This window comes from Scomber scombrus, chromosome 7, assembly GCF_963691925.1.
Source record: "Scomber scombrus chromosome 7, fScoSco1.1, whole genome shotgun sequence".
Lineage (NCBI taxonomy): Eukaryota > Metazoa > Chordata > Actinopteri > Scombriformes > Scombridae > Scomber > Scomber scombrus.
The window spans coordinates 3,915,819-3,942,654 of NC_084976.1; the positions used below are offsets into that span (position 1 = coordinate 3,915,819).

The 26,836-nt window shown below is 39.4% G+C and overlaps 1 protein-coding gene across 2 annotated transcripts in view; it reads left to right on the forward strand.

Moving 5' to 3' along the window:
- The first annotated feature begins 2,714 nt into the window (after window positions 1–2,714).
- Window positions 2,715–26,836, forward strand: part of znrf2b (zinc and ring finger 2b) — a 35,800-nt gene continuing 11,678 nt past the window's right edge. For both annotated transcript variants that reach the window (XM_062422304.1, XM_062422305.1), the window contains exon 1: window positions 2,715–3,635. In XM_062422304.1, the coding sequence (XP_062278288.1) occupies window positions 3,239–3,635 (397 nt within the window). In that variant the 5' untranslated portion in view covers window positions 2,715–3,238. The remainder of the gene's footprint in view (window positions 3,636–26,836) is intronic.

Below are 26,836 nucleotides of genomic sequence, written 5' to 3' on the forward strand. Positions count from 1 at the left end.
AAATGATTTTAACTTTAATATTAAGTACTTAGTTACATATTTAGCTGCTCATCCGACATTTTTAAGGCCTCCTGTTGCTTCCATAGACACCATATAATCTCAGGTAATCATTATTGGCCTAACAGAACATCTGCAGCCACTAGTCAAGTCAATTTATGTATAAAGCACAGTGCTTTCATGCAGCATACATATCATTTATTGGATGGCTCTGCAGTGTGAGGCAGTATTAATAACTCCACACTGGACTTGAACACGGCAGGTTGTTTATGACTTTAACACATTTGAATGAGGAGTTCTCCAAGAACACCATAAATGTGGCGTTAGACTCTTTGGTTGTTGTTGACGTTGCTGCGCCGCTGCTGACGTCACCAGACGGGGGTAGTCTGTAACGCATCAAGCTTCCGTGCGTGTACACTCTGTTCTGATTTCAAAATAAGAGCATGACTTCCGTTTTGTACAGAATAAACACTGTCAGGTGTTTTGTTCAGTGGAGTGAGCTGACTTTTAACACGTGTGTTTACATTGCAGCATGTCATTTCATAACAAATAGACCCAGCTGTGCCAAAGGGAGGATGTTTACAGATGTGGCTGTGGTTATGCAGTAGTGTATAAACAGAAATATGTGTTTATTAAACATAAGTTTCAGTCTTCAGCAAAGTGTTATTAAGTGGCTTACGCAGTTGAAATGAATCTTGTGTACAGTAGTAAGTAAATACTGTAAATACTGATATCTATTATTTGGATAAAGCAGCAGATGCAATTCAAGCCAGCTTGACCTTGATCTGTATGTTTGGGAGGTGTTTTGAACATATGAAGCATGTTGTGCAGTTTCATCAAAGCAGTCTACAGAAATCTTTTCAATCAGTTTCACCATATTAAAAAGTAAGAGTTAGAAAGAAAGCGAAATCTCACTCTAGACAACTTCAAATGGTGTAGAATCAATTGCTAGTATCCATGAAAGGTGGTGTATTTTCTGGTATGGTGATAAAACTACTAGAGTACAAAAAGTTTATTACAAAGTGAAACTGTATTGTTATTAAATACACTGGTAGAGAGTGTAGATGCCATGCATACTGATCCCCTATATACAGGTGTGGGCTATATACAACACACCTGTACAACAACAACAAACCTCATTTTCACTGACAGTATTATAATGCTTTCTTTGAAGGATCATTTAATGTTAAAAGTTTTAGATCATTGAATATATTAGTCAGCACAATATACATATTGCTTTTATTGTTGTTAAAGTTATGTTATTGTTGTGTGGTGCATTTGAACATGCAGAATATATAAAATGCTTAAAGGCATGAAAAGGTTAAAAGATACAAGTTATGGTCACATAAAAAAAAATGTCTAGGACCCCTAAACTGACACTACAGACCCCCATCTCATAAGATGTCTGCTTTTTGACATCTTATTAGAGAAAGTAGCCTATATGATTACATGATGTCATTCTGTTACTAACAGGCGGGTATTTCTGGGTCTGAAAAGTGAAGCCAATGCCTTAAACCTACATTCTCTCTAAGGGCTATCAGGGAGCGACTACACTGGCTGCAAAAAATAAGTTTGTATATTAGTCTATGGGAAAATTAAGTGTGTATCTGTATACTGTAAATCATGGTTGGATGAAGAGAACTGGATACAACGTTGGAGGCGGAACCCTGTTCATTCCTATGGAAGTTGCTCAGTGTTGCATGAAGCCAAAGAAGACACTTCATGCTGAACAGAAATTGCCTGGATGAAAACATACAGTACTGTGGAGGTCGAGCTGTCTCGGCAGGAGTAGCGCCAGGTGTGTTGATTGGCACAGCTGGGCTGAGCTGTCTAATCAAGCTGTCCTGTTTCTGGGCAGTAGTGGCTGGACTGAGAGGGAGCTGCACAAAAGGAGTGTCAGAGCCAGAGGAAAGAGCTGAAGTATTTTGAGCTGTAGACTATTTGTAAGAAGAGCTGTGTGCCTGAGCGCGGGGCAGCAACCCATTGAGCATACACCCATTGAGCATGCTCACTAGAGACTTCTGTTGGCTGAGAGGGCTCATTTCTGGTTTAATCCTCCTGCTAACTTGAATGGGGATAAAACAATTCAATTGTGCAGCTCTTCTACACTTTCAAAATGTGATCAGACTGAATTGATCAAATTCTGATAGTGAAATGAGTTGTTTTGCAGGGCTTGCGATGCTCAAAAAATATATCCACTAATTTAAATCTGCCTCTTTCACAATAGAAGTCTACATTGCACAATGCTAACCAATCTAGCAGCTAGCATGAAGGTCAGCTCCACCCCTCTTGTCCAAATATGGTCACTGCAATCAGTCTTTCCTCCTCTTAATATAATTTTCTTGTATATTTTTGCTTCTATCTATCTATCTATCTATCTATCTATCTGTCTGTCTGTCTGTCTGTCTGTCTGTCTGTCTGTCTGTCTGTCTGTCTGTCTGTCTGTCTGTCTGTCTGTCTGTCTATCTATCTATCTATCTATCTATCTATCTATCTATCTATCTATCTATCTATCTATCTATCTATCTATCTATCTATCTATCTATCTATCTATCTATCTATCTATCTATCTATCTATCTATCACTTCTGGCTCCAAAAAACCAAGATGGCAACAGTCAAAATGCCAACGTCTGGACTTCAAAACATTAGTCCACAAACCAGTGGGTGATGTCACGGTGACTATGTCCATTATTTTAATACAGTCTATGGTTACTTAAGGATAGAATTGCAGTGAAAATAAATGATTCCCTTTGAAATCCCTCAATGGCCCCTGAACCAATGCTATAAAACACTGCAACGGCTTTATTTTGAAATCCGGAAGTAGCAGTGAGCGGCTGCAGCTTACTCCGCGTCTGTCTGCTGCCGCTGATTAAACGCTTTTGTGCACAGACTTTGTCCTGCATCACTTCCTCCCTCCCAGCACTGTGCAGTAGGCGGGGAGGTGTGAGGAGCGCGCGGCTCTTCACTCCTTCATGCTGCTCAGGAGCCATGGCGGAGCACCGTGAGCAGCAAGCAGCGGCTCCTGCCCTGCAGCACACAACACACTGCTGACACTCTCTAAAGTTTGACAACACATCTGCTGCTGGAGCTTGTCACACATGACCGCTTTAACTTTTCTCTCAGTGGCATGTACCTGACCTCCGTGGGATCATAGCGACGCAGAAAGTGCTTTTTCTTCTTACAGGACGTCCGTGCAGAGCGACTCTTTCATATTTTCAATCCGTGTCAGAGGAGGTGATCATGGGGGCGAAGCAGAGCAGCCCGTCGGCTAATCCAGCTGCTAACGGACGGACCAGAGCGTACTCAGGCTCGGATCTGCCCTCCAGCACCTCCAGCAGTAACGGGAGTAACGGGAGCAGGACAGCCGCCGGAGGGGTGAGGTACCACGCTTACAGTGCGTCCGGAGCCTCCGGAGCCACGTCCAGCACCAGCCAGCACATCGGAGCCAGGGCCAGGTCTGCGGGGGGCTCAGGAGGCTCAGGGATCAGACCACAGTCCGGCATCAACATACCGAACAGCAGCGGAGCCTACAGCTCCCAGGAGTCCGGAGGCAGCAGTCCGGAGGAGGCGGCGGACAGAGATAGGAGGCTGCTGATAGGTTCATTACCAGCACACCTCTCACCTCATCTGTTTGGAGGTAAGAGGGCAGAGAGAGAGTGTGTGTGTGTGTGTGTGTGTGTGTGTGTGTGTGTGTGTGTGTGTGTGTGTGTGTGTGTGTGTGTGTGTGTGTGTGTGTGTGTGTGTGTGTGTGTGTGTGTGTGTGTGTATACAGCTCAGTGAACTCAAGTGACACTGACACATGACTGTTTACGAGCAGGGCTGTCAGGATGAGGGCTAGTCTAATCCAAATGATACTGTGTAATTAATATACAATATTATAGAGGAATGATTGTTATTACTTTAGAAAGAGGTCACTACTGAACATCATTTCACATAAACATAAATGACATACAGATCATCAGACAAGCAGTGATTTTAGAAATACAGTGATCATGAACCCAAGTGCTTCATCACTCAATTATTATCCAACACCAAAACTTAAATTCATAAACGTGTTAACTTATTTGGATTTGTCATATTTATTCATAACCTGTGTCACTACATCTCCTTTCAAAGCCTGTTTTCAGAGCTGTCTCCACATTGGCCAGAAATCAAACCATGGCCATGTAAACATTTAAATCCTACAAATAGTCTATTTAAACACACCGAGTCTTAAAATAGTGGGATCAGCCAAGAAAATACAGTGTGTGTTACTTTAGTACATTTTTATAATGTAAATCCCCTCCATGTTGCTAAAACACACAGACTATTAGTGAGGTTATGACCTCTCTGCTCTGGGGTCGCTGAGGCTGTGGAGCCAAGTCGTAGAAATGAATGATGCTGAAACAATCAGTGGATTCAGTTCATTGGTTAATCAACAGTAATTCTGATATGAAGTGTTTCTAAATTATGAAGCAAAAATGTCACATCTGCTGGTTTCACTTCCTCAAATGTAACAATTGGCTGTTTTTATAGCACTTAAATGGAATGTTTTTAAACTGCTGGTCGAACAAAACATACATTTTTTAACATTTTTTAACCTCACAGGTTAATGTAGTTCAAAGTGCTTCACGGTTGCTTGACAAGCTGATAATAAGACAAAACAAAACAGGTGACAACATAAAAAAAAGGAACAAAAACAAAGAATCTATAATAAAAATCTAAAAATAAAATCATAAGAGAAAAAGTTTATTAAATGTTAGTGTAAAAACTAGGTTAAAAAAGACAAATAAAATCGATAATAGGATAAAATAAATAGAATAATGAATGATAGTAACAGTAAAATATATATATGCCCGACTGATCCATGCGTGATGGTTTAAAAGAGAAACTGACTAAATAACATACATCCTTATGTTTAAAAGGAAGATCAGTGATTTAAATCAGAGTACCTGTTACAAGCCTCAACACTTTCACCTACACACACACACACACACACACACACACACACTGCGGTTTGATAAGCAGACGTACAGAGAAAGCAGAGCAGTGTTAATATGACTGCTATGTGCACACACAATGGTGGAGATGCCTGGGCGGCCTGCTGGTTTATAATGGCGTTCATGTGTGAGGATGATGACTCACACATGTGATCTGAGCCAAACCTCAATGTAAACAGCAGGAAACCTCTTTGTCTTCTTGGTGGTTTTTTTATTGATCCGCCCGTGACAGCTGCAGGGAGTGCAAGTCTTCTGATGGCTGAACGTCGCTTAATTCAGGTTGTAAGTGAGTGAATCGGCTGCTTTGATTGACAGCAGCATCAACAGGTTCGTCACAGTTACAGCTCTTCATGTCTTAAACTGACCAATCACGCTCCAGGTATCACTGCAGATGTAGTAAGTCCCTAAATGTGCCTTAAATCAACTCAAGTTTGGGTTTTAAAATGCAGAGCTCGTTTAGTCTTTCTTTGTTAGTCACCTACAACACAAGTGTGCCTGTTTCTTCTTTCTTTTCTTTTTTCTATTTTTTTGGCTTACAGAGGAAAAGACAGAAATTCTCAGCAGCATTTGGAATCAGACAATAGGCTCATTTGAGATGAATTTGGCTTTTGTGCAGGGAGTGCGGACGAGAGCGGGCGGTAGCAGCGGCGGAGGGAAGTGACAAAAAAGCTGCAGTCAGGTTGGACCGGCGCCAGTAGAACATACTGTAGAATATTACAGGAAGTCATACATCTGACAGTTGATCGAATGAGATTCACATGACAGGATTTATCTATTTATAGTAAATGATGTCATACAGTAATTTCATAAAGATCCGGTGCACCTTGATCTTATTCACAATATCCTCCCAGTCGCAGTTGTTGCACAGGAGAAATATAAGGCACATGTCTCCATTGTTGACATTGTTTACACTCTCAGTGTCATGTCAGATTTTATAAAATATGTTCTTCCTCTTACCGATAGATAGATAGATAGATAGATAGATAGATAGATAGATCTTGTCACTGTTAAAACACAATGAAAGCCAGTTTGTAACTCTTCAGCAAAAAAAGAAATACACAATTTTATAGTTTAAAATTAAACTAATAAAATCTAAATCTGTGCCCTCAAGCGGAAAATGAAGAGTTTCCACAGTATGACTCAAGCCAAGCATCTCCCACCATGCACTGCAGTCCTGCAGGTCTTTTTCAGCCACCTTATCAGGCGTCCTGTGGATTTATTACAGGAGCTGGATACTGAGCTCAGAGATGCTGGCCATTCACTCCAATGAAAAACGCTTGCCTGGGTGTATAAGCCAGAAATGTTTTATAGCTTCTCGAGGTTTGCCACAGGGTTATGCAGCCCACTGCACATGCTTATTAGTGTCTTTCTCCTGCTGGCTCCACCCACATATTGGGATGACATCACTATTATAGGCCCATGGAAAGTTTTGTAAGTAGAAAACCTTGACGGTTTAAAAAAAATAACAATACAGAGAGTGATAATCGATGATCTTCAAATGACAATAATATCCTTTATCGCGATTATTTCTGAGACAATATATCGTCCAATAAAAGTAGTTATCATGACGGGTCTATGCAGTATTGCGAGTAGCCACTGAGACAAATTAGAGATGGAATATCCAGTTGTCTTAATGTATCCATGGGGAAGTCAAACCTGAAACAGCCCTGTGTTTAAACAACATACGGGATTGTGTTGATGGGATGTTGCTTTAGGTTCCATTGAGACATGAAATACAATCCAGAAAGTCCAGTTTGAGGAGACCGAATTTTACAACCGGCCAAATCATCACCTTGCCTGATGATGTCACATTGTGTCACATAAAAAACTTGAGGCAGGTTCAGCTGTTCTACCAGAGCCATTTGTGTTACCTCCACTGTGCTGACAGACTGATCCCATACAAATGAATGTGAGGGCTGTGTTTGTTGATGTGAACATGGCCCACGTCACTGGAAACACACATGGATCATCTTTCCTCTGTGTCCTCACTTATTGTCCTGACAGCTGATGATTTCCTGATGACATCCACTCATTTTATTGATATTTCACAGTGCCCATAGTCCCTTTAGTCTTAATATTGAATTCATCGAATTGTATGTGCGTGCACGTGAGTGTATTTACTAAAACAAACACACTGCACACCACACACACACACACACACACACACACTCTTGTGGCAGGCTGTGTACACATGTTTATGTGAGCGTGAGTCAGTGGACAGGCACCTGATGATTAGCTCCGCTCGTTAAGTTTCTTTCTTTTACAATGGCTGAATCAATTGTGTACACACACACACACACACACACACACACACACACACACACACAAGCAAACATCTACATATGTAGCTGCAGGCTGTGTTAGCAGGTGGTTTGATGCTCTCTCTGTGAATGGATCGTAATTCAAAGATTCTACATGGAGCCGCCTGATGAACACACAGCAGAGCAGCTTTGACACCTTCATTAACTCACTGATTGGTCAGTTTGGTCACTGCAGCGTGCAGAATGCTGACAGCATGAACGCATGTGAGGAATGCAAGTGACCTGTGTCAAATCGATTCCACATAACAACCTGATGAATGGAACAACAAGACGTGTTTTTCAGTTTGTGTTTGTGTGTGTATGTGTGTGTGTGTGTTAAGAAGCTCTTCAAGAAGCTCTTAAACATTACACAATCACCTAAAGCAGCAGTAACAACAACAGTTAAAGTGTATGTGGCATAAGTAGCAGCTCAATTAAAGGGTTGATTCACCCAGGTGTAACAGCAGCATCTCTTTGCACTCTGGTTAGTCCACAGACCTCATTAATAGCTGTTTCTATCTAAGTCCCTATGCAAACAGTTGACAGTCTGTTCTGTGCATCACCTATAGTGACAGGTGCAGTGAATTACATGCGCAGTAGAGAATAGATTATATAAATTGGGAAATCATAAATTATTGTTATTTCCTGATGCATGAACTTTGTGGGGGAACTCACCTTCAAACATTGACTATGTTTACATGCACATAATATTCCAGGTTTTTGCCCATATTTCAAAAAAGACAATACTCCCACTAAACTGTTTACATGGATAATTCAAATAAATATTCCACTAATATTCCTGTTTACATGCAGAGGGTTTCGAGTGTCCCTCTGCTCCAGTGGGAACGAGAATTTACAAGATTTCCACAGACAGCGAAGTAAACCAGTGAGGTGGAAAAACATTAGTGAGCTGCTGTCTGATGCTTATAAGTGATAGTGATATGACTGATATTATAAATGATGTGTAGTTACAGGCACGTCGTCCCCGTAATGTTTACTACACCGCTGAGTGTTTTCGGAGCATCACACTCATTCCATTCCTCAGTCTGATTTCCTGTTCTAGTGCAGGTGTGCATTACACAACCCAGCCCATCATCCATCTCTATACCAGCCTTACAAACTGTTGGTTTGTTTACAACACAAGAGAGCTGAGTCTGTGTATTGCAGTTTATGGTAAAACCCCAACTGAGACACATCTGAATGAGCTGTATACACGTCCAAAGAAAGCTAATCCCACATGTCTTAATAAGAAAATGCACAATTAGGCCTAATTCGGAATATCCAAATGGATTATGCTGTTTAATTGACCTGTGTCAAATTTGTAATATTGTCATATTCAGAATAATAGTGGACTTTTATAGTGTGCCTGTCAACATAGTTAATTTGGCCACATCCTGTGCTGAATCTTATTTAGTAACACAGTAGGTTTTATAGTAAGTCCTGACAAACATACTTCTCTGTTGTTTCTACAGGTGTTCAGACTTCATTTTTTTTTCACATAAATTTGACTGTGGGATTATTTGAGCAGTTCATGCTTTCTTACCCCGAACAGACACTGTGGTTTTATGCCCCCCAAACCTTGTTTCCAGCAGCAGCAGCAGCATGCAGCTGTTTTCAGCAAACAAGCTCAACACCAGCAACAAATGACACACAACACACAGCTATAGCAGCTACAAGGTAGAACACACAGCGGAGCATTTAGAAGCTAAACAAACAGATAAGAAGAGGCAATACTGAAGTTACATTCATCAGGCGGCCAATTCGAAGTCCAGGTGAATGCTAATGTGGCTTCGTATCGACTTTACAAGCCCATCGTACGACGAACTTGTGTGGTTTTTAGCTTTTGTAGTTGCAATTTAAGTAAAGAAACAGCAGTGAAGCGAGACCAAAACAAGTAAAACCCATTCGGCTTTGTGGTTTGAAGATTCTTGTAGTTTTACAAGAAGACACAGTTCACATTTGCATTTTAAAACATCAACAATGATCCTGGCATATATTTTGTGATTACACGGTGCCAACGGGGGCTGTAACAAAATCGAGGAGTGCATCTTCAACCTCAAAATATGGTACAAGCTGCCAGTACGAGAGTGTCGAACGGGAACATTGACAGAAAGCTGTGTATTAAACATTCCCCGTACCCACAGGCCCACATCTCTAATGTGTTGTACACCCCCATCTTCGATGCCTCACGCTGGAGCTGAAGACACTCTATTAATTTGTCAGTGTGTTGTTTGGAAGCATTTTGGCATTCCAGTTCGGCAACGAGATGGCACAGAGACAACTGAGAAGACACAGACACTGCAAGTCTTTTTTAAGAGAGCTTCCAGTTAACTCTGGCAACATGCTGAATCATGCACACGCACAAAACATATCCGTGGAAAGGTACATTGTGCCCTCAGGCTGCCACAAAAAAGGGTCTGGGCTGAACTCTGGATGTCTTCAAATACTGGAAACAAACCCAATGATTGAATTAAGAAAAAAAACAGAGAAAGGTCACATATTGGACGTGGACTTAATTTCCTGCAAGAACACTGGAGTAAACAGGAAGATAATGTCATAGTCCAAAGTCTGTAACCGTTCTGTTTGGGTTGTTTGGAGACTTTCCGTCCCTGATAAACCCTCTGAAAACATGATGGAAAGGCTCACCCATTGTCAGTTTGCGATTTGAATGAATCACAGAGCATGATAACAGTGCAACAGACTCCGTTTATCCAAATTCTAGCAAACTTTGAATTGAGCCAAGACTGACAAATTACATTGAAGGTCCTTTGAGGGATTTTTGTGCAGGCAGTCAAAAGATTTTCCATCTGCAACTCATCTATTCAGTTGCTACTTATTTCCCTGTATAAAGTCATTACAGCAGGGTCAGAAGGTTTAATATTTTAGTCTTACATGTTGTACAGAGTCTCTGAAGCATACTCTGTACATGTCTCTCTACAACTATAGCAACAGTAGTTTTAAAGGGGCTGTATTATACTCCATTAGTTGTGTTTATTCAGCGAGCGCCAGCAGGCACCGAGTAGTCCCCGACCAGCGTACTGATGTTTTTGAAGCTCAGCCTGAGCGAACCCAAAATAAACTGTGGTTTTGTTGGATGTAAGGTGTCTCCTAAGCCCAGTTCAGACCAAAGATTCATGAGGAGATGGAACCGTTTTAGAATGTTGAGGTGAAAAGTTGCTCGACTCAATCCAATTGGTTGCTTCGCCTGTGACTCAACTTGTCAAGTTGCTAGTGGCTGATTTTAGAACATAAGGCACATCGTTTCGGGATGCTTGATATTGACTTTTCTGCCGATATCCGATATTCGGAGGAACGTCCTCTCACTCGATCTTCTCAGCTGTTGTGTCTCCAGCAGAGTAGGACCCAGATAGGACCCACCTGACTCTGACGGTGACGTCACAGGGGCGACTCGCCGAAAGCATAACAGAGAAAATGACAATGAGGAGGTAAACCTTCTGTTTGTGTGTTCGCGTACGTGGCGGTGGACGCTATGAACTTGTTAGCCACGGTTAGCCACGGTTAGAGACCCACAAGTCTAGCGTGTTGTTGTTGTACGTCAGCAAGCGTGCGCCGGCAAAAAAGCCTGAAAAACCACAAGTTAGAAAGGAAGTCATCACCATGGAGACAATACACAGTCTTGTCTAGTCTCATTGTCTCATAAACTGGGTTCTACTTCACTGTAAAGTCCATTCTTAGTGTTTGTGCACTCACTGGAGGCCTCAGGGCTCCACATTACACTTGTGTAAGTTGAGTATTGGACCAGGATTGGCTTCCAAACTGGCTGCGATGCCACAAAAGCCCATAAGACCCTTAAAATCACATTTTAAATGAGCACAGAGAAAGCTTCAGCAGTCTTCTAGTGTCAAACTCTGCATAAGCTCAAACATTCAACCCTAGGAGCCAGAAAAGAAACATATTTTTGAGTTGAGTGCTTTAAGATGACACATTGCTCTTATAGTGCCATTATTAGCTCTACTTCAACAACGAAAATGTCAATTATATCAAGTCAGACACATTTGTGTTTGGAGTATAATGGAGTGGCACTAAGATAAAAAAAAAAGTGGCTAATGGTCTGTCACCCTTGTTTTAGTGGCAAATGCCAATACTTAGTTGTATACTGTCGTAGTGGTTATTCACTCTCGTACTGCTATTCGAGCTGCACAATTTATCAGAATGCAACCACGATCTCGAATCAGGCCTCTAGCAATCTCATTTTTATGCTACAACAATTCTGCCCTGTTTGTATTTGTGGGAAGACCCGTTGTATCAAAACAAATGCCTAATGTCTCATTTCTTCCTCTGCTGCCTCAACAATGTGTGCGTTGCTCCACGTGACCAACTGTGCATAGGAAGATGGGGTGGTACACTGATGTAATTAAATGCAAATGAATGTAGAAGAAACCTATGAGGAAAACAAGTGAAAGAAAAAGCTTCTTTTTTAGCAACAAACATGTCCAAAGAAAGGCTCAGCAAAGGTGAGAAAGACCAAGTAAAGGTATCCTTGCCCATTTCTGACAACAATGCTGTGCTTTCACTATAAAAAAAGGTGTGGAACCAGATTTAAAGACGATAATGAGACCTTACTTTCCAAAGAAATGTAACACCGTAAATTTGTACAACCACGCCAAATGCAAGTCCGAGGAAATCAGAGAATAATAACTAGTCAAAAACCTGCCCATATCACGTTGATCATACACCAAGTCTTCTACATCTTATATGAAGGAGTGCTACAGTTTATTAAGAGCTGCAGCCCTGATATAGGCAGGTTATTACACTACAGCCAGACTGTAAATGCAGCAGTCGTCCTTGTGTGACCTGTTTGAAACAGTGCCAGCAGTCTACTCATGTAGAATACTGTAGCTCACCTTAGACAAGGTCTGACGGTTAAGCGAGGACACCAAAGCAATATCAGTACATTCAATCAGAGTCTAATCATTTGCGAAATGAACTTTTAGGTCATAATAATGTAAGAGTCAATCAGTCAAAACATGCTAGGAGCTGTGAGGCTAATACCTAATCACATGCCAATTAGATCAATTACTGTACTGCTCAGTTATCGTAGGCTGTAGTTAAGAGTCAGAGTTAGTATTGCTGATCCTGCCACTAATATTAATATCATGATGACTCAATGAAAATCTGCTCCATATGAAAATGTGTTATGGCAGACTAAAAGATGAATGAGATCAACTTTTTAATGGAAAATCTACACTCAAATTAAATTCACATAAAGTATGACACTTTAATGATGTTGCACAGATCAGTTATAATTTATGACCTTGACTGAGTGTCTTCGTAAACTGAGCAGCGGGAAAACAGACTGAAACGATGATGTCATGTAGGAACAAACCCTGGAGCTACTCCAAACCCAGTCAATAGTGTAATTACCCGTTTTTTTTTACTGTCATAGCTGCTTAACAGCTGGAGGCCATAAAACACATCTGGATGAAACGGCCTCCAACTATGACATAATCCCAGATTGTCACTAATTTAGTGTCAATCATCAAATCAAAGTTGTGTTACCTGATGACATCATCGTCTTGTTTTGTATACAGTGTATGTTGACTTGACTGTCCAACATAGTGGGAGGAACCTAACTTTAAAGAATGCTTTACGATTTCTTCAAGTCTGTCTAAAAACAGCAGTCAGGTGTCCATATGAACTGCAATCATTTCTTGTGTTCATATGATTATTAAAACATCTTCTTCAAATGTGCTTTCAATGGAAGTGATGGAGGACTAAATCATCAACATAGTCATTTAAAAGTAGATATGAAGCTTCTATTCAGCTTCATCAGTCTGAGTTAGTCATATCAAGTGATATCTGACACATTTACAGTCTTTTTAGCATCAAATTCCCTCTTAGTGTTTCCCTGTTGAGCTGTGGTGGAAATATAGTAATAGACTGCAACATTGAAAAATTGATTTGCTTTGACTCATTTGGATAGCTGAAGCTTCATATTAGCTTCAGATATCCTTTTAAATTTTTTTTTTGTACAGAAAGACTTTGGATTTTGTCCTCCATCACTTCCATTGTAAGTACAGTACATTATGAAGGGATCTTCTAATGGTCAGTATGAACAGGAGAAATGATTACAGCAAGAAAAACATATTTAAATGTTCATTTGGGCTCCTAACTGTTGTTTTAAGACAGATTTAAAACATATGAATTTGTCCTTTTAATTATGTAATACAGGAAATGTAATTCTAAATTCAACTTTAACATTTGGAATTCGCACCATTAGCTAACTGTCTTGACAGTGCTGATCTTTTAGGGAACAGAGAGCCTGAGAGAGTAACACTAAATGTGACTATATTTTCAAATCCCCAAACCAGGACCCTTAAGTATGTGTGCACGTTCATGCACACATACATATGCACATATGCATTCACTGTGTCTTTATCAGGATGAGGGATAATTATTTCACTGCTTAGCACACCTACCGAGTATACCTTTCAACAGCATGGACGGCACCTTAGCATCAAAATCCATCCCAGTATTTGTCAGGGTGTACAAGCACAGGCTACTGGCTAAATGAGTGACTGTAACACACTCTCTGCTAGCTTTGTTGTTACAATAAAATGAGGTACAAATCTCTGTGGCCTATAGATAAGTTTATAGGCTATAACACAAGATTATTCTACATCTTCGCAACAATGTGCCACAAGCTGGTTGCGAGTTTACAAAGATTAAAACGTCAAAATATTAAATCACAATTGCACCTCGTTAATAGCAAAAACCGAGAAAGAACTTTGAACCGTAGTCACAGCAGACACGTGTACAGTATAACCCTGCTATGTCACACTATAAACTGCTCTACATTTTGCCGGGACGTGCAGAGTCCAGTTATATGCTTTATCTCGACATTAAGTCAGTACTTTATAAACTGTCATGGAACAGCATAGGGGAATATTGGATATAATACAATGAATCTTTTATAGACAGAAGTATACACACCCATTTAATACCATATAATACATATATGTACTTATTGGTATGTAATAATAGTTAAATATGACAGACTAACTGAGGTTACCGTTCTGCAAAGTTGCTCAGGTGGAAGTTTAACATTCCACAGTGTTTCATACAGAGACAGTTTGAAGTTTGAATTTCTCATGAGATCAAGCTGTGGCAGTTCTACACCATCACTGATGAAGATTACTTGTAGACAAAGCATTTGATAATATAGGCTGTGAGTCTGAATCTTTCCCAACAATAGCTGAATTATTTCTCTCCTTTTTGATGAAACATCAAAGAAGCTGCTGTATGTTGCCCATCAGTAAAGCGAGGACGGATTTGAAGCTTGCCTGTTTTTCTGCATAGAACTAAAGCCAGACTGAAGCCTGTAAAGAGGAGAGTAAGGAGACACCATGATGTCTGACAGTTACTTCTGCAAGCTGTCATTATTGCATGAACAAGGATGCAAGGACAGTGATCTGAAGCCCGCTGAGGAAAATAACACTGGGTCTGACTGGAGAAATGTCCGACAGGTCAGCATGACGTTGCAGGAGATCATGCACCATGAAGCTGAGCCGTGCCGTGTCTCTGCAGGTTAGCCGAAATCCGTCTTGACGAGATAAGCCGGCGACTACCTAACCTTCTCAATCTTACCTGCGCAGGCCCTTCATTTGAATACTGCAGCGGGACATAGCAGTGTGACGTCTCTCACAGGTTTCTGAAGGGATGTTTTGAAGCTTGGATTTGGTTTGGTTGCTGGACGCACATTAAAAGACGATTTAACCAATTTTCAAGTTGATACCTATGATATTTAAATGACTTTAATGAATACATGAATGTCTGTCTTCCCTTTGTTAAAGCTGCAACACTCCAGCAAGATGACAATTTGGGTCCATGATGTCTTGGTTCCTTGTCGTCCTAGCAACAAAAGAAGCAGTGTTTGTAGTTTTTCACTCCTTCTACAGATGGAGGTGTTTTGACAGACCGATGCGCTCTGGATGCATTCTGGTTTGTGTGCGGCTCTCGTTTGCAATGATCCGCATAACTCCAGCGTGATGTTTGTTGTTACGATCTTGGCGTACACCATCTGTTGCAGTGGGTGGGACCGCATGCATGCATTCTGGTTGTTGTAAGATATAGAGGTATTGGGGTTCTCCAAACTTTTTCTCAAGTTTTCCTTAGTCATAGGGGACCAATTTCAAAGATAATTGCACATTTCTACTACATAGATGAGTTAATTTTAAGAGACACTACATGTCACATTCAGCCATTCACACATTCCTCAGAGGGGTACTAACATTCACACACACATTTATACACCATTGTAGCATCGGGAACAATTTGGGGTTAAGTATCTTGCCCAGGGACACATCGTCATGTGGACTGGAGGAACTGGGAATCTAACCGCCAATCTTCCAGTTGGTGGATGACTGCTCCCTCTCCTGAGCCACAGCTGTGAAATTCCTCTTTAAAAGGAAGAGTTTTCCATTGAGATGCTTAAATAAATTCAACTTGTATTTGGAGAAGGAGGATGGGACTTTTTGGAATCAGTGTCAAGCTATTCTCATAAGTAGTACAGCTTTACAAGTACAGGTAGAAAACTCACTGTTTCCTCATCCAGACTTCTTGGGGCTGTAATAAGATTTTTTTTGCAGTTAAGCTTGTAATGCAAATACTAGAGACTAAGTCTTCCTAGGTACTGCTATGTCATCAAAGCTTTCTAGGATCAATTCTAAATGCAGGGCTACATGAAAAACAAACTACTTTATGCAAAGTGTCAGTGTTATAATTTTTCTAAATGGCAACACTGAACGGTGGAGCGAAAAGCTTTCCATCACTAAGAAGGGCAACACAATGAATCATACAAGTAGAGATAACTGCACACACCTTCACTGTTCAAAGCCATGCATGGTGCTGCACTTCTGTTGTACTGTTGAGAGCTTAGAGAAGTTGCGTGAAGTGGGCGAGATTGTTAGTATAGGGTAAGTATTGGGCCTAAAATCAAAACTGCCCATTTACTTTGCTCTAAGATGGAATAATAGTGATAAGATAGTAAAATAACAAAATGATTTTGGTCTGAAATATTAGTGTTGTAAATGCTAGTGGTACAGCATTTAGTCACTAATGTCAACAACTACAAAAATGTGGGGGGAAAAAGGTCTTGAACATTAAATTTCATATCAGCAGTTCCTTCTCACACACTACTATTGTGTCTACTATAGGGACATATGAGAGAGAGAGTAACGATGTGTGAGAGTGAGAATTATAGTGTTAATGTGAGTACATGTGAATGTGTTGTAGGCAAGTATGATTTATGACCCACACAGCCGCTCATAGTTTGTGATTATCACACAATCGGCTGCTATTCAGCTGTGTCATTGTGTTGCAGTATAGACAATGTTAGTACAGCCTTCCTGCTGATAAGACCAGACCTAGCACACTGCGGGTAGTATACTTTCCAGACTTAACTAGGCTAGGTGTACCATGTGTAAGTGTATTCAGTGCATGTTGTGGCAACACTCATAGAAGCATTCCCTGGGTCAGTCAGCAGGTACTTTAAGCTTGTGGTTTGTTTGCCAGCCATCTTTTCTTCTTTTTTTTAAAAAAAACTGTCCCTGCTGTTTTTCTGAAGTGTCGTCCATCTGCTGAACTTTACATGGCAGAAGATTAAGAGCACACACCACATGATGGAACCCTTACTGTCACTGTGGCCGTGACAGTAAGTTTATTCATGTATTGCTTTCAGTCCCTTTGATAGCCTTTCAAAATGCCTTTTTTCATATTACAACTGGGGGTGCCAAAAGTGAGAATTATTATTATTATTTTGAATTTTACACTTAGTTTTTGTGTATTTTTGGTGTATTTACCTTTTAAAGAAAGAGTCAAAGAATTTGGGGAAAATGGTTATTTGCGTTCTTCCTAAGACTGAGATGAATGATCTTTATTTGTGTGTATACACACGTACAATGGTTTGCTTCTCTTTGGTAACTGAATAAGAAAAAGCAAGACAATTAACTGAAAAACAAAGATAAAAGTAAGACAAATGCATAAAAAACAGATAAATTAAAAGTAAAAGCAACACCAGGATCCAGCGGCAGTGCAAAATGTACACATACACCTTGACCAGCGTGGTTAAACGTCACCCGTTGGTTGCATTGGAGCTGGTTTGAAGCCATCTTTTCCATTCTATTCCAAATAAGGAGTGTGGGTTGTTGCTACGACCCGCTACATTGTAACCAAGCTAACACTAGCGTACTCAGGCTAATGTTAGCTACCATAGCTAAATAGTTCTAACAGGACAGGTATCGAAATCAAGTAGCACTAAACGTACTGAAATATTACGACAGTCACAGTCAATCATAGCTGTCAATCAACACCTATCAACTATATGTCTTCAAATCTTATTAACGGACCAATCTTTTACAAAATGACCACCAGCACATTTATTAGAAGGCCTGGATTTAGAAATTGAAACAAAAATGACTGACTTAGTATTACTACTGTGAAATTGAAGCTTTTTGAATGGTCAGTTAGCATCTAGCAGCCTGGCTTTTGCCTCAATGTGGTAGTTGCCTTGACAAAAAACTAAAGTATTTATCTATCAGCCCGGCACTTTTATGGCAAGAGAAATTATTACCGCACTTCACTCCCCCTAAAACTACAAATTGTCTACTCTATACTCAAATAAAAATGTGAAAACTATAAAATAAATACACCACATTACTAGCTATTAAGCTAGTTATTTCCCCCTGCTTCAACTCGTTATGCTAAGCTAGGCTAACCACATCCTTCTGGCTGACTGAAGAGTGGTATTCATCTTCTCATCTCACTCTTGAGGGAAAAAAAGCATATTTCCCAAAATGTTGAACTATTCCTTTAAATGTATGACTTTAACTCTTATTTACCGCTCTTCTATGACCTAAAAATCAACCTGCTGTTAGAGGTTAGCTTTAAATGCTAATGGCACCAACTCAATATAATGTATTGATTCTCTTTGTTCGTTTGTGTTGTGACGGTGTTGGACTGTTATTTTCTAGATCACCTGACTGGGATAGTTTAGTCTTTCCGTTGCTGCCTCCTGCAGGTGCTCTGTGTTTGTGTGTGATGCTAATATTTACTGAGGGAGAGATGGAGACACACCGCCTGACGTAGGTAGAAGGCAGTGTTACATTAGCCTGATAACAGGAAGCCCTCTCATCATTTACCCTACTTAAAGCCATTTCCCAGCAGCCCAAAGCATATTTATTTATACTCCTCTTTTCCCTGCCCTCTCCAGCCCCCCCACCCCTCCCTTCTGTTCCTTTTTTTTTACTCTTCTCCCTTTTTTACCCTCTCCAAGTCCCTTGGAGTGCAGGTGGCAAGCAGTATGAATTATACATGCATCAACTGGCCAACTGTTTTCTCAGCTCTATCAATAGGGTGACCCTCAGTTGTCTCCAGTATTGACTCAGCTCTACTGCCTCTAGTATGGGTCCATAATGTTTTATCCAATCACAATCAAGCAGTAAATCTGCATATCTAATCTGAATTATTTAGAATCCCATATCAAATCAGTTTAGGCTGAGCTTGTCCACATTTTTAAGTAACTTAAACTTACTTATAAATAACTAAAACTCAGTAACTGAATTATAACAAGTGTATTTATCATATGCATAACAGTTTCACTGATTCTGACTAATGAAGCTGAATTGACATGAATTAGATTGTTTCAGAAGAGTAGACTGTCCACTCATTATTGTAGAGTGATGTTACAGACTGACGCTTCTTTTACCTCACAATCAATACAGTCTATAAATAGGCCGAGCGCAGACACTGGCCTACGAAGAGCACAACATGAGACGTCGCTAAATTTCATTACTCGCAGAATTATTATATACCACCTACAGCTGATATAATCTGCTGCTGGTGTCATTTCAACCAAAGAAAGTGACAGCAGGAATAAGAATATGCTGTTTATTGGTCTTTGTTAATAAAAAGAGAGGGATGAGGGACATATGTGGCTCTGTATGATGCTGATCTGGGCATATTTTAAAGGATCGATATCAACTAAAATAAAACCGATAAAATGTAGATTCTCTCACTGCTGCACTCTGATGGGTTTTGTCCACTTCTGCTGCTGCACTTCCACCCTGCTTGTATAGCTTTTTATAACAGTCTACTGTGTGCAAATGTGAAAAATGAATAGGATACACTGGTGCGAGTGACTGGGTTCTGACACCTGGATGGGCAACATACACAGATTTGTTAAATTCCAACGCTAACAAATATGTCACCTCTTCTCTTTCTTTCTTGTTACAGTAAGAGCAGATGTGTATTTTTATGCTTTTATTATGGTAAATGTTGCAGGGCAGATCAAATATGAATTCTGTGAGTCACTTGATTACACGCCAAAATGAAACACAGTGAAGCTGTGTCCAAAAATCTAATCACTCCATATTTACTTTATGCTGCACTTTATTTACCCCTCCTACCTTTTTATTTGAACGTCTAAATTCTGTCAATGTGTGTATTTATTCGGTATACATAAATAACCTATATATATGCATCTGGTGCCCTCACAATTTCTACAGTGGAGCATGGAAACAATCCCACAATGCAATTTCAAGATATTATAGATGCTAAAATTACTGTAGTTTGATTCTACAGCATAAAGTCATGATGCAAAATGATGACGATTACTGAGTGTCTGAAATCTGGATTTAAAATATAGAGTTTCTGTTATATAGAGAGTATTGAAAGAGTGATTTTCAGTGTTGGTTCAGGTTGAGGTTTGTGTGCTTTGCAGCTGATGTCTGTACTTGTGAGAGAAGAAACTCCAATCTGCAACACTGCTATGGACAGAGTTTTTATAGTTCCCACAAATCTTTTCTTGCTAATCGTGTCATATATATATTGTCATTTCCATTCACATTTTCCCAGTTAAACTTTAATTTATATGATTTTAATAATTTAAGTTTATCAGCTTAAAAGTGTACCAAATTTAGTAACTACGGCTGTATTGTTGTTATTATTATTATGTGAATATAAATATTTTCTCCTGAGACCTGAGCTTTTGTTTAATATGCATTTTTAAGTCCTCCCTAGGTATTTTGGATTAGTAGGATCTCATAAGTACAAAAACAAAGCATTGTCTTTGAACAGGAAGTAGGTTTTGAAAAAATAATGTCCTCATATGGGGACGATGGGTTTATTTTACTGGACGACACAAATAATTCACCAGTGTATAAAAATATTAATTTCCTTACATTTACACCTTCTCTTTGCATGAACGATAATAAAGTCCCAACGTCCTCAAACGAGTACTTCCTTATGAGCAGTGTCATGGCTTGTTGCTATCACTAAAATTAGTCAAATTTGTACAGAATATCAAACTACAAACATTATTAAGCATCGTGTTTTTACACCAATTGATGTATTATCTACCACTAGGCGGCACAAAAAAGTGTGTATGAACAAGGACAACAGGTCAAAGTTCAGCAGAATTAAGTAAAAGGTCCAGCAAAGCCCAAATGTACAGTAATGTTCCCATATGAGGATGCAGGGTTGCAGGAGGCTATATCAGAGTATGGATTATGACCAAGAAAAATGTACACATTAATGATAAAACTGTTGATAAGAGATTTGTTAGTTTCTAAGTATAGTGAATCATCCTTTTTTTTTTTCAAACTAGAACTGTACTCCTAGTGAAACCAAATATCTGAGCATAACACCCGCAGACCAAAGGCTTCATTTACAGGAAGGTCTATGTTTGAGTTCTCCTTTTGGTGCTTGGATTAAAATAAATTTCATCAGAACTACCTAAAAATGCTTGTTTCCTCTTTGTGGAGGAGTCTCGATGCTGCTCCTGTTGTGAAACTGTCAGCAGGCATGGCAAAGAAGTGCACTGCAGAGAGAGAAAGGAGGTGGTGATTCGGTCAGTCCTGATTGATGTCTTCCCTCTGAATAACCTACTGTTCCTTCTCCCAGCCACTGTCCAACACTGCATCTACATTTGCCTGCTTGTGAGAATTAAAGTGATTCCAAGCACCTGTGTTCACAGCATATTCATGTATGTGTGTTGTGTTGGACACACAGATCAGGAAAACGGGAGGGATGCAGCAATGCCGACGGATGATCGATGAAATCATGACTCATAAATTCCATTTATTAGCTCAGAGTCCGAGATGTGCTGATTCAGGGGCTGGAGCAGAGCTGAGTTAAGGACTGTGGATAATGAACACGGTGCCACTGGATGCCCTCCAAACAGGAGATTAGATGGGGAGCAGCGAGACAGTGCTTATACAGTAAAAAACGGAGGAATTGTGTTTAACAGTGTGTGACGTTTTTAAGTTATGGCCAAGTATCTGTTGCATAGCCCCACTGCTTGATCAGGAAGACCTTTAGGTTGTGTGTCAGAGAGTCCAATCTAGGAGAACAGAAGTGATGTTTGGACTTTCCTAAAGTAAAAAGTTCCAGGAACTGCTGTGCTAGGTTTAGATACATCCCGATAGGTTTCTTGTCATATTTCTCACTTTAAAGTTGTGATTCAGCTCAATGCTGGTTTATGAGGTGATTGTGGTCAGGCACATACCAGGCCAGCTGTGTGATGTAATCCCTCCAGCATGTCCCGGGTTGAACTTGACTCCTGGGGTTTCCTCTTGGGTTGGATCAGGGGACAAATACATCAGTTATCAGAAAACAGCCAGAATTTATTTCCTCTTACAGTACATCCACTTTTTCTGCCTCTTCAGCACTTTGGGTATCGGACTTGAATGAAAAAAAAATGTAATTTGTGAGTAGTTGAAGTGCAACGAACCAGGACCATTTTTCATTCACCTGCAGTGCATCACATCTAGTTTTCTCTTGGTCAGTCTTGGTCAGGCTGGTCACCTCAGAAAGCATCAACCTGCAGGCGTCCTTGAGCAAAGACTCGTCTATACAAGCATTTCCTGCACATGTCTGATGGAGCAGATAGGCTTGTGTTTAATCATCACATCCATCTTCAGATTTATTATATTCCAGCAAGAACTACTTTGTACAATGAACTGTGCAAAAGTCAAAAAACATGTATACCAGTGCACCCCAGGATACAAGGATTGTTTTCAGTATCAGTATCCTGGTGTGTGTGCTGAGCGTACTTGATGATTGTAATTTGCCTCAGAAACAGACACTGTTGTGCATGAGGTATCTTCAGTTTTCTGAAATGTACAAAGTGTTTATAGATGTTTCGAACAGCCACACTCAAAGGAGAGGTGAAAAGCTGGCCATTGTTTTCAAGGCTGCATTAGACCCCACAGAAGCCCCTTAAGCCTAGGCCTGTCACAATAATTACATTATCGACTTATCGTACAATAATATACAATAATGTATATTATTATAGTATCAGTGGTATAAAATGATCTTCAAATGACAATAATATTGGTTATCGTGATTTTTTCTGAGACAATATATCGTTCAATAAAAGTATTGTTATCATGACAGACCTAGTAGGCGCACTAATTCAAATAAATGTATTCACTTTCTTTTTGAGAGTAAGATGAGAGGATGAATACTAATGTCATGTTTGTATTTTTAGTACCCAGCTGGAGGCAGGAAGTGGTAAACTAACTAACGGGAAACACTAGCCTGAGTGATGTGTTCATTAGTCAGTATGAGAGATGATGGTAGACGTATTTTTATGCTTTGGTCAGAGCCATGCTCGCATTAATACGAGTCAAATAATCACATTTCCTGTTCTTTCATGCAACGTTTGTCTGGTTTGACTATTTAGAAAGCATAAGGTATAAGTCATATACAGGTTTACTTTAGGACCCTGTGACATCACTGTGAGATGTGGTAACAGGTGCTACAAAGCACACTTCTGACCACATCCAACACACCCTTCAGTATATGTGTGTGATCAGTCATAGATGGTAGGTTACATGTGACTGCCTCCGTGTACAGCCCAACATGTGTGACTGTGTTAACTGTACACAGACATGTAATGTTGTCTGAACACAGCTGCATGAATATCAGTAAATGTGGTACAACAGCATTAGCATTGTAAGGCATTCTGCAGACAAAGTTGGAAGTCTTGTTGGGTTGATACTGCGGTCGCCCTCAATCCCTGAGCTCCAGCCACTATTGTTCGTGTTTCTATTGGAACACGAACCTGTTGAGAAACTGTTTACTGTCAGTAAGTGTAATACTTGTGATTCAAGGATAGTCTATAAATGTTATTATTCTGGAGATGTTCTGCTTAACAGTGTCACATTTTACAACTTTCTCTTTCGAAGACCTCCTCAGCAGTCTGCACCGCAAACATTCATCCAGCGTTTTATTCTTCTGTGTGACCAGCACATTTCCCAGCATGGTTCATCAGGGTTTCAGTAGCTATGGTTTTCAGCACAGCATACTAAACCACAAAAAAAAAAGTTGCGTGCACATATATTCACGTTTTGGTCTTTTCGTTTATTCGTCCGGAACACACGACATTTCAGATTCTACTGATCAGAAGCAGTCACATGTCACACACTGCAGCTGAAGACATCTGCACCTTTCTGTTTTATTTAGGCTTTTCCATTATTTGAGTTTTGTGGAAACCAGACTTACAAATAATAAGACAGAAACTCTGTGGTTTTATGACAGTAAACTAGGGCTGCATGTGATGATTCTTATCGATTATCAATATTATCAATATTAACTTATTTTCACAATTAATCAATTAGTTGTTTGTTCCAAAAATGTCAAAAAATAGTGAAAAATATCCATTATTGTTTTCCACAGCCGGATATGATGTCCTCAAAATGTCTGTTATTCAGTTTAATGTCATATAGGACTAAAATAAACAGGACATATTAAAATCTAAGAGGTTGGACTACAATAACCACAATATTGCAATAGCATACTATATACAAGCCAACCACAGTGGATGGCAAGCAACTGCCAACCACAGTATGTTCACATTTTTGCTTTTTTTAATGAGGTGAGGACTTTTTTTGTTTGTTTGTATTACACTTCAGTGTGTGTGTACTGAATGTCTAGTGGCTTCCCCAGTCTGGTCTGATGGTGCCGGAGGATCCAACCCACATTATATTGCCTTTATAATATGATACAAGACAATACAATAATGATGTAAAATAATACAATACATTTATAATATGTTATGAAACAATACAATACAATTATAATATAATATGAAACAATACAATTAAAATATGATATAAGACAAAGTACAATTATAATACGATATAAAACAATACAATACAATTATAATATATTAGACTATACAATGATAATGATACAAGACAAGACAATACAATTTTAATATAATATAAAACGGTACAATACAGCATGATATAAAATTACAATATGATACAATATAATACAATTATAACATATTAGACAATACAGTACAATTATAATGATACAATACAATTTTAATTTAATATAAAATAGTATGATACAATTATAATATGATACAAGACAATACAGTTAATCTATAATATGATAAACAATACAATACAATTATAATGTAAGACAATACCATACAATTATAATATGATATGAAACAATACAATTACAACATTATATGAAACAATAGAATATGATTATATGATACAATATCACATAATATAATTATAATATGATATAAAACAATACAGTACAATTCTAACATGATATAAAACAATACAATTATAATATGATATAATACAATGCAATATAATAACTGAATATATGTATTGGCAGAACACAAAGGCAGACTGATAAAGCAGGCACCTGATAAAAAGCTTGTGTGCTGGGTTTTGAAAGCATTTCATCAGACTGTGTGTTCAGACAATTTCCTCAAACAACAGGAAAGCATGTGACCCCGATACTGAAACAAAGCCATGAAAAGCATCCAAACTGGCATTTTGAGGTTTTCTTATGAAAACAGTGTCATGCTTACAGCTCTTCCTCTTTTGTTCTTCCTCTTCTTACTTGGAAGTGTAATCAGACACAAAGGATGTACTCCTCTCTTTCTGCAGGATGGTTTTTCTTTTGCCTCATCATCTAAACATTTCCACCTTTTCTTCTGTGTTGTTTTAGGAAATGTACAACCTTTCGTCGTTAACCCGGAGGCAGCAGATGTTTTAGATCATGCTACTTTGTCGCTTTAATTCACCGTTTCTTTTCATCATTTCTGAGGATATAAACACAACAACACAATTTGCTGAAAGACATACATTGCTCTGGGGTCGTACATAACGCTTAAGTCGTTTGTGTTTACATATTCCAGCCTGCGCTCAGAGAAAAACACAGTCAGACTTTTAATGCTGCCAAGAGCAGGTATGAGCTCAGACAGAGATGCATGAGGACACACACAGCAATTTAATTTCCTGGAGAGAGCATCTCATACAGTTTACTGGATGAGTCACGACAGCCTCACAGGCAGCGCGCAGCTTTGGCTTTTAGCAATTTTTCAGAATAACTTGTGGAGTCGTGCAGAACCGCAATTCATCCTCATTTCTCTTTCAAATAAATACACCCAAACTATACATTCCTAATCATCAGCAGATGTGTTAGTTGTGTGTGTGTCTGTGTGTGTGTGTATGCGTGTGTTTTGATTCCTTGCAGTGTAATAGGTTAGACCAAGCAGTAGAGAGCCTGCACTAATCTATTTATCCCATCAGTATCACAGCATGTTGAGAGATTTGACCATTGTTGACGCATTTACACTCCTCTATCCGACGGCGGTCACCTGTCAGGGATACATGCCACTCTGCCCCCTGCTGAAAAACTACTTTGCTAACAGCTCATGGGTGATGGGCGAGGGTTCCCGTGAGGATAATCTGAGGCAAAGGGCAGCAATGACAGTGGAAGCTGCAGGATTTGCTGTTGAGTCGTTTGAGATAGCGACAACATAATGTGATGGAGATTGAAACAAAGGCATAATTAGAATGGGAGCTGTGACTGGAAATATTTAGGGAGGACAGTGTGTTCCATAATAATGATCTCTGACCATTTCATATAAATAAGTCTGTTTTCATGCTTAAATCATTGATTGATACAATTAAATAGTGATTTAATTTACAGCCAGAAAGCAGCTCTGTTTCTCACTGTGTGTGAGTGCATACTTGAGTCATTGCCATACCATGCATATGTCTCCTCTGGTGTTTCATATCTGACACTTGTTATGGTTAATATGCCGAAAATAGAAATTTTTGTTTATCTTCTGCTGCAAATAGGTCGGTGCACCAGATAGATGAGCAGTAAACAGCCACAATTACTCAATGATGAAATGTAGTATTAATACAGTCCAATTATATGAACTGTTAACTGATGGTAATGATCATCTTTATTTGTAGGACGCTCATAAATCAAAAGAACAACAAAAACCCGAATAAAAGTAAATGGAAAAATCTGCATTAATCAATATTTAATATTGACAATAGATGAAATTAATGTAGTGACAAACCCACAGAGAGCTATATGAAGTGTTTTATCTGAATCTTTCATTTCAGCGTTTTGGTTTTACAGCCTTCTGATTTACTGGTTTGGTTCAACATTAATCAGTATTTTCCCCCAGCTGCATCAGGCAGCAGATTTTATCCAAAAAGCTATAATACACCAGCTACCTAGCACCAAACAGCACACAGACAAAGTTA